The sequence below is a fragment of the Bombina bombina genome, chromosome 1 (assembly GCF_027579735.1).
Source record: "Bombina bombina isolate aBomBom1 chromosome 1, aBomBom1.pri, whole genome shotgun sequence".
Taxonomy (NCBI): domain Eukaryota; kingdom Metazoa; phylum Chordata; class Amphibia; order Anura; family Bombinatoridae; genus Bombina; species Bombina bombina.
In genome coordinates, this window is record NC_069499.1 from 1,195,651,070 (window position 1) to 1,195,661,016 (window position 9,947).

General features: G+C 35.9%; 1 protein-coding gene across 3 annotated transcripts in view; it reads right to left on the reverse strand.

Annotated features, from left to right (window-relative positions):
* MPP2 (MAGUK p55 scaffold protein 2) overlaps nt 1–9,041 on the reverse strand; it is a 77,633-nt gene extending 68,592 nt beyond the window's left edge. For 2 of the 3 annotated variants that reach the window (XM_053694482.1, XM_053694471.1), the window contains exons 1-2: nt 4,210–4,317; nt 2,017–2,169 (exon numbers count right to left, since the gene is read on the reverse strand). In XM_053694482.1, the coding sequence (XP_053550457.1) occupies nt 2,017–2,169; nt 4,210–4,317 (261 nt within the window). Of the gene's footprint in view, nt 1–2,016; nt 2,170–4,209; nt 4,320–9,004 lie in introns of those variants that run through there. The other variant, XM_053694463.1, reaches the window with a different exon arrangement.
* Nucleotides 9,042–9,947: the final 906 nt, after the last annotated feature.

A 9,947-nucleotide genomic window follows, 5' to 3' on the forward strand; every position in this document is an offset into this window, starting at 1 on the left:
ACAATTTACCTGTAAAATAAATATTAACCCTAACATAGCTACAATGTAATTATTAATTATATTGTAGCTATCTTAGGGTTTATTTTATAGGTAAGTATTTAGATTTAAATAGGAATATTTTAGTTTATAAATGAATTAGATTAATTTAATATAAATTTAGTTAGGGGTGTTAGGGTTAGATAGAGTTAATATAGTTAATATAAATACTATAGTAACTATATTAACTATATTAACCCTAATATAATTAGGGTTAATATAGTTAAAATATATAATGTAATACCTATATTAACTATAATATACTTAGGGTTAATATAGATAATATAGCTGGCGGCGGGGTAGGTAGATTAAATTAGGGGTTAATCATTTTAATAGAGATGGCGGCGGTGTTAGGGGCTTACATTAGGGGTTAATAATTTTAATATAGATGGCGGCGGTGTTAGGGGCTCACTTTAGGGGGTTATAGATATAATATAGCTGGCGGCGGGGTACGGGAGTGACGGTTTAGGGGTTTATAACTTTATTAGGTTGCGGCGGGGTACGGGAGCGGCGGTTTAGGGGTTAATAGCTTTATTAGGTTGCGGCGGGGTACGGGAGCGGCGGTTTAGGGGTTAATAGCTTTTTTATTGTTAGGATAGTGAGGGGGGATAGCGGATAGAGGGTTAGACGTGTCGGGCTATGTTAGGGAGGCGTGTTAGACATGTCGGGCTATGTTTAGGAGGCGTGTTAGACAGTGCGGGTGATTTAGACTTTAGTCAGGTTTTATAGGCGCTGGCAGTTTCTAACGTGGCGCAAGTCACTGGCGACTCCAAAAATCTGTACTTACGCAGATTTCTGGACATCGCTGGTTTGTGAGACTTGCGCCACTTTAGCAAGTGACGGCGCCGCATATTGGATGGCTCGAGTTGCGACTGCAGGCGACGTGGGTTCCCTGGCTTGCGCCGCAAACTGCGATCTATATCGGATCGCGCCCCATATTGTTAAAGAGATTGATTATACTGAATTCTAATCTGCTTTATTTATGCAAAATACCAGCCTCTATGTCTTCTAGTAATAGCTAAATGTATAGCCAAGATATGTGAAAAAAATATTTTTTTCTCTCCTCTCTAGTGTTGTTCTATTTCTTATAAAAAATATATGTACAGATGTACAGATTTAGCTGTGTTAGGATACTGGTATCTAATTTGGTTAGTTTGTATAGAAGTTTTCTAACAAACCTAAGTAATGTAAATGCGTGCTACATGTTTTTAAACTACAACACTACTGGATTATGAGAAAATAGTTTTTCTACATGATCATTTAAAATAAAATGGTATTTTAATTAACTGAGCTGTCAATGTTTTTGTATTAACTTTTTAAATTCACTTTTAAATTTTATAGATTAAAAGTCATATTTTAATTATTTATTTAGGATAAAAAGCTGCACTAAAATAATATACTTTTTTTTTCTTCTTTTTCTGTATCCTGTAGATTGTAAGGTCCTTCATTCATCATTATTCGTTTGCTTTGTTTAGTCAGTATTTTTTTTATATTCCTTTTTTTTTTCTTTTTTCTATAAATCGGTGTCACTAGGAACTCCTTTTCTTGTTTCCTGAGATGTCAAATATTTTGTGACCCTTTACAAATAAATTATAATAATATGATTTCTTCATTATATGCTGGTAGCACCAGTTGGAATTTTCTGGACTCGCTTATCATATGTAGTTAGGTGCAGACGATCAGATTACAGTACAGAGAGTTATGATAAGGAACTCTTATGCAAAAGCAGATGAAGAATGAGAGTTATGGGATATTTAGTGGTGGAAGAAAAAAGAGATAGAGATGAGTTTAACAGAATGGAGAAGGAAACATAAAATAGAGAGAATAGAGAGGAAGAAGAGAGAGATAGAATTGAGAAGAAAAGAGGGAAAGTGAGTAAACTATGACAAGGGGAGAGGTAATGGAAAGGACAAAAATGAATTGAGTGACCGATTTAAGAGTAATGCAGAGGAGGGTGATTGAGAGAACAGAATTCACTACCTGGAAATGAGGTTCTTGCAAGATTCCCTGGAGCTCTGTGGTTGCCCCACTAGGGTTCCTCACCCCAGCCATGTCCTGCAGTATCTCCTGTACTAATTGCAGGTTGTTTTCTCGCACGGCTTCCAGACGTGTCTCCTCCATCCGCTCGTGAGCCTGGAAGCAAAAAAAAGCCATCATTTTATGAACTCAATTCTCAAAAACTCACCGTCATGGAGAGAAGTCATCAGCTTATTTTACTAACTGAACCCCCCTTAATGAGATTCCCCAAGGTAGAAATTGCTTTTAAAACAATCAATTAGGGGCCTTGTAATACTGACAATCCCATACAATCTCACCAGACCAGAGAGCTTTACAGAATCAGGCCCAATGTGAGAAGGCAAATCATGAGCAAGGGACAGTCAGATCGGGGGGGGGATTAACCTACTTTTCCCTTACTCCCCCCATAGACTAAATCTCTTCATGGCTTCTTGTTTTTCTGTTTCTTTCTCCCTTAAACTGATTGCTATTCCCATATTTTATTTCACTGTCTTGGGTTCTTATATTATTTTAAAAGGATGTTATTGTCCTTAATAAACCTATTTCTTTAATTCTGTTGTAGTTGATATTATCAGCCAGCGAGCTGTTGATTCTGGAGAATTAGTTGAGTACTAACTTTTTCATGTTACATCCTATATTTCACGTAAAAATGTCTTTAAAATGGCATCAGAAATATAATGTGTAAGGCATAGCACAACTATTGTGAACTGAAGTACAATTTTAAATATCATATTTTCTTTATGTATAATAATAGCTAGTACTTCTAGTTGTTAGCCTCTTAGCCTGCCTGCGCACAGTCTTTTATTTCCTTTTTCAAAGCTTGACTTATAAACAAAGACATAACTAGAACTTACTGTTATTTTCCCTATGTGTTTTGCACCCAAGCTGATCAGGGGTTAACTGTCTGGAAGCTGCACTGCTGTCTGTGAGTATACAGAGCTGTGGGTTTTACACACACACACACATATACACACAAACACATGCACACATATATACACTCGCAAAGAATTGCACCCATACAAACACACATACACATATATACACACTTATGTACCCATACACGCACATATACACACAAACACACATATATACACATATACACATGCAAGCACACATACATACACATATACACACAAACACACATATATACACATGCAAGCACACATACATTCACATATACATACACATACAAAAACCTGCACACATACAAACACATACATGTACACATAGACACAAACAGATCATGCACATACACACACACATAAATATACATACTGGCTGGATATCAGGGACTCAGCAGGTTGATGGGGGGGTAGTTACCATTTTGTGGGAGGAGTCGTGTTGGGGGGTAGTGGGTGGGATTGTGAGTGTGTCTGATGGTCGGTGGGTGTGTCTGGGCAGTCAGTTGGTGTGCCTGGGCATTTTGTGGTCGTGCCTGGGTGCTCTGTGGGAGGGCTAAAGGAAATTCTGCAAATTCGGACATATGGCTGTCTCAGACAGACAGTGGGACAGAGATCAGATCAGGGACTCTCCCTCCCAAATCATGCAACATTCTGCTCTTATTTATAGGAGCGGTATCTCCTTAAATATCTAACCCACTGTTTTCCTCACTCAGTCTTCTAGAGCCTATATCAAACTCTTATATCAGTGCTATATAGCATAGGTGATTATACGTGACCTATTCTTTGTAATTACCTTGGTAATGATCGCTAAGAAACTCTGCTCACTTCCTTTTTGCTATATGCTCAATTGTCTCTAACTCTTCAATAACCTACACAGTTTCTTACATACCTTTCTGATGCCCTGCTCACATTCTCTCTTGCATACATATAGACCAATCCATCCTCACTATGCAGCCTCTCTTCACTCCTGAATTTAATACAGTTGTCTAACTTTACCCTTACCTATTACACTCTTTCTGCCCCTTTTTAACTCATGATCTCCCTCTTGCCCTTGCACATACACCTACCTTTCATTGTTCACTCTCACCCTGTCCAGTCCTTTTCTAGATGCTGTCTCTGTCGCTACCACTTAATTTATTTAATGTAAACTCCCTCTCTCCTTGCTCTACTTCCCTACTTATATATCATTATTATTACCCTCAAACACTCTCTCTGTCCTTACTTTGTCTTTTGTGTTATTTCCCATTGCACACACTCTGTCCTGTGTTCTTACCATTGGGCTCTCCATGATACCTTTGAGGAATATTAAATCTAGGTCGGAGGATGGAGGAGGATCTGGGAGTGTCTGGAAGACATGCTGCATTGCTGTGAAACATACAGAGGAATAAACAGAGAATGAGTAAGGTCCAGAAAACATAGTAAGATATCCAGAGAATGTTTATTGACAGTCAGAGAGTGCATACACAGCATCAGTTACAGACAGATATCAGACATAATTAGAGAGTGTAGCTGGGCAATAAATAAACAAGCATGTAAACCTCTATGTAACCAGTCACATTTTTGTGGCTCAGCTAAGTCTAAATTACTTGTTCAAAAGTAAATATTTACAAATTGTTTCAGTGTTGGTGTATGAGATGATTGGACACCCTATCTCATGGAGATGTATGGCAGAGTTTTGTCTTGCTGTTTATCCACCCATGAGGGAGCTGTACTAAGTGATCACATGCTTAGCACAGCCTATACATGTTACAGTCAGTTAAAACTTGGTGAATTTAGGAGTGGACCGAATATTTGCAGATTTATGGTCAGAAACAGGCAGGTAGTGAGATATAGTCAGGCAAGGAGAGTCTCAAGCATTAAAAGTATAATAAATATTCACAGAGCAGCAGAAAGTAGATAAGATACAGATAGAGCACAAGTAAGGGAAAGGGATGAGGGAGAAAATGAGCCATATAGACCCAACAAGTTATATTGGCAAGAGTAGAGTAGAGCAGAGGAAGTGTCAGAATTAGACAGTGAATAAGCAATTGGGGCTGTGCCATGCAAATGGGGGCTGAGTACTGTACATGGATAGAGTGGATACATGGATACAGTATGATGTGATGGGGCTATGTGATGCACAATGAGACATTTTGAAGAGGATGATAACTTTGTGTTGTGCATAAGGAGTGTATGTCATGTATAATAGGAGACTGTATATTGGTAAGCTGAGTTATGTATATAGGGATCTACATGTGGTACATCGGACTTTGTGACATCAAGAAGGGCAGTTAGATATTGGGCTCTGAGATATAAACACTGAACTGTGGTGTGGTATATAGATAAGGAGCTATGAGATATACATTAGGAAGCATTAGATATAAACTAAGGGCTGTGGAGTAAAGATGGAGGTTGTGTTCTGTATTGTAGCTTTGTTGTATAGATCAGGGTGCAATGGGACGTATTTGAGAGCAGTAGGATAACGGGAACAGATGAGTTAATTAATGCAAGGCTATTCAGAAAAAGAAATCTTGAAGGCTACTGGATGATATGACAAATGCTGTGTAATGTCAATGGTGGTTCTCCAAATTTCTAGTATCCCAAAGAGGCCAAGCTGTGATTTGCCTACCTAAGCATAAGTAACAAAGCCACTGGCTAGCACATGGGAAGCAATATATTGACAACAGCATACGCTTTTAAGTCCTAGATGTAATTGATACCTTTAAGGTTTCTATATTCACTTTTATGTCCTTTTAATATGCTGATTGTTAGGGGTAATTGAGGTTTATGAGTAAAGTTAAGAAAACACTTTGAGGAAACACTGGTATCTATAAGAGGAAGAAAGGAACTAAGAAAATAAATTAAAATTTCTATGTAATTCAGACTCCCCTGTAGAACCACCTGATACCCTCTCTATGTGTACCCACATGATTCCCCATAATATGATTATTTTGTCTTCATATACCTCTACCTGTCACTCTCTTTATACTTCAGGTATGTTGTAATTTTCTTTCTTATCTCCATGACCTTCTCTCTATCCCCTGATGACTTTTCCTCTCTCCCATTACTGTAAACAACACTTTCTCCTTATAATTTTATACTACAACGTTTAAATTTTATTTCCCCATTACATTTTATGTTTTCTCATTTGGTTTAGATTTTCCATTTTCCTTTAGCTGCACTTTTTTTCTGTTTTACTTTTCTGCTTGTTAATTTTATTTTTCTCTCCCTTGTTCTCTTTCTATCTCTCTATACCATTGTCTTCCCTTGTCATTAAATAGGTCTGTAAGATTTCAACACATGCTTTTGAAAGAGTGCAGCTTATAAGTGACAATTAACCATATTCAGACTTCCCAAGCACAATAAAAATGGGTTAATGTTAATATAGAACATTAACCAATAAGAAAACATAATTTACTGCAAACTGCTCATTGATTGGTCAAGTGCAAATTGTGCCAAGTCTGAGGGGCATGAGGAGGGGGAATAATGGGAGATTCTTCTTTTGCTTTCCATCCACCCTCTTTTTTTATCTCTTTGGCAGTTCCCCTTTAAGGCTCTGCTGCTTTCAGCATCAGTCTCTAGTTTCCATGGTAACACAGGGATTAGTCAGGATGGGTACCAGCCAGGACACTAAGGAATTAACTGCTGCGCTGCCGCTTACAGATATGGCTATGGATATGTACATTCATAAGCACACTCTGACATGCATTAATATCCTCAGATTAGCAAACACACAAATAACCATACAAATACAGATTAATCCACTGGCAGCACAGCTATGAAAAATATCATCCGAATATGTGAAAGACACATAAACAGGAATTTAGACTGCCACACAAATTCATTTAAAATAAAAAATATACTTATTTATATTATATATCATAAACATACAAAAACATTTATTGATACACATACATGCAAACACAACATCTGAAATACAAACCTAGCCAGATACAAAAATACACATACACAATTGTAAAAATAAAAAAATCACACACAAACTTATGTAAATAAATACTTACATACAAAACACACACACACATACACACTGTACATTAATGTCATAGCAAAATACTAATTTGTACTGTGTGTAACCAATGAGATCTTTTCACATTTTCATATGAGTATATATGAATGCCTTCTCATCCCACAAAATGACAAATCGAGGAACATTACATAACAAGGAGGTAAATGAAAGATGTAATATCCTGTTGCGCAGTATGACATATTGGGGTTATGAGAAAGCAATACGATGTGATACAAAGAGCTATGGCACAGGAGAGAAGGGAGATTGTTTTCCCAGAGTCCTTATGGCTACATTTACATGATTATATAACTCTATGAATCACAGTGCTAGTGACCTAGATTCACTAAGGTTTCATCAGCCAGTGAGCTTTAAAATGTAACCTCAAATCTGGCCAGCCAATCAGCAGACAATGTAGACAAGGCCTGACTAAATTTTGTACATTGTTACCCATTGTAAATCCCACATATAATAGATTGGTGGTTGATAAACTCATGTATGCCTTTGCTTGAGTGCTAAACTGAGGGTCACATAGAGTTCTTCACTAAGTTTTAAACTAGTTTTTTAAACCAGTTAAAACTATGCCATATTAGCTAATAAATTGAGCAATAGCATGAGTTAAAGGGAACTTAGTATGGATTAATATGTGGAGTTAGAGAAAGGTTATATTGAACAATATCAAGAAATATTGGGGTTATATGGAGAACATATTGGAATGTTTTTGGGAAGTAATTATAGAAGATTTAGGGCCAGGTTAAAATGGAGTGTTATTTAACGCTCCCGCTTGAGTCTGAACTGTGCCAAGCTTTTTTTTGGGGAAAGTATATGTACTTATTTATAGGATTTACAGTATAGATAGAACATTATAGTGAGTATAAATAAAGCTACAAGACAGGGCAAGTTATTATCAGTTGCCTTACAGGAGTTTTATTTTTAGGATTCAGGAAGCAATACAAAGTAGGAGGGATTACACAAGTTTATACAGGGCCTAAGATTAGTTATAGGAAAATATTAATTTGCGTATCATGGCAGCAGGTTCAATAGGAGAAAAGAATGAGCTAATTGTAAATGTAATATAGAACAGCAGAATGTATAAGACATGATATATGGTGCAGTAAGAGACATCACTTTTTTTTTTTATGAAGGCATAAAGAGTGATTTTATTTTTAATACACATATATTGATTTTTTTTTCCCCACTCCAAATAATTTCTTACTTAAAGTAAAATAACACATATATATGCGCTGGTATTACTGAGTGGAACGCAAATATCGCGCTCGTGAAAGCGCAATTTTGCACTCCACTCGTAATCTAGGCCTTAGAGAAGTTGTTTGTATAGGTTGTCAGAATCTGAGAGAAGCATTTGTCTGAAGAAAAGCTTGTGCAAACAGACATTTGTAAAAGCACAGCTGCTCATTCTTGGTGGGGTTTTTGAGGGTCCAGCTCTTACTGAGCAATGCATGAACATACATATAGGAGTTTGTGATTGGCTGATGGATTTCACGTAATAAACAGGAAACAGGCAAATTAATAAATGGAAACAAATTATTCATTAAACTATTCTACTACTTTCTTAAAATTCAGTGTAAGTGTTATTGCATTGTATTTTTATTTTGCATGTGTTGATTATGCAACTCTGCTTTATTTAATGGTACTTTAAGTGTATTGATTTGTAATCTGACGGCTTGACAGTCCAGTTTTGAATACATTTGTGTGATTGCATCTTACTAGCGTCAAGAAACGTAGCTTCAAAATCTATTTATACCTTTTCTTTTTGTTTGCTTACATAGTGGTTTTGGACACAATTGATAGGGCCTTCTAAACTTTAATCAAGCCACCTTTTTTGTATAATAGAGGTTATAAGGATGTGTCATTTTAATTAAGAAGAATTAAATGTGGGGTTGTACGCAGCAATAAGAACATTTATAACAATTATTTTGTGGAACAATTTAAAGCATGTTAAATGATTTTATGGAATACAGAGAACAATGCCCTTAAATTAATATTTTAATGTAGAATTTTGTAAGAAAATGTTTCTGTCACTCACCTAAGTCAGTGTTCTGGGACTGGACTGCGACAGGCATTTGTGTCCCAGTGGATATTCAGGGCAAGATGGTGTGGGCAGAGGAGGATTTTGGATATCAGGGAGCTTAGGATGAGAAGTTTCTTAATGGATGTCTTCTGTAACCTGAATCAATAAAGGAGATATTGTATGATGACAAAAAAAATCATTAAATCTGTAGAGTACCTACTATACAGTAAGACTACCAGCTACAACCTAACGAGAAAGGTTTACTTTCCAACACGGAAAACCACCTTATTATTATTATTTTTTTAATAATATAGATTTTCATTATGAGTGCAATCGCTTAACTACAAGTTTGTCATCAAACTAATATGATTGTCTGCCAATAACATATACTGCTTTAAATTGCTTTAAATTAGTAAACAAATTGCTTTAAATTAGTAAACTGTGACCTTTTCCAATTCTCTAAAGTCTCTGTTATTTCTATAAAAGCTATATGGAAAGAGAATTTTTATAGGCAAATTGGGATGAAATTGATGCTTCAAGACAAGTATATTTTGTCTGGTAACAGAGGCAACTATGAACTTGAAGCCCTTATTGCAATGGTTACGGCTAGATTTAAAGCTAATAACGGGGCTAACACTAGGGATTAGGATAAGGCTAAGGTTATGATAAACGTATTAGTGTTGCAGGTCTATCTGGCAGCCAAGGGGTTAAATGAACTTCAACCTATATATATATATATATATATATATATATATATATATATATATATATATATATATATATATATATATATATATATATATATAACTCTGGAAAAGACCACTGCAAAATTATCAGTTTCTCTGGTTTTACTATTTATAGTTGTGTTTGAGTAAATTGAACATTTTTGTTTTATTCTATAAACTATTGACATTTCTTCCAAATTTTAAATAAAAATATTGTCATTTAGAGCATTTAT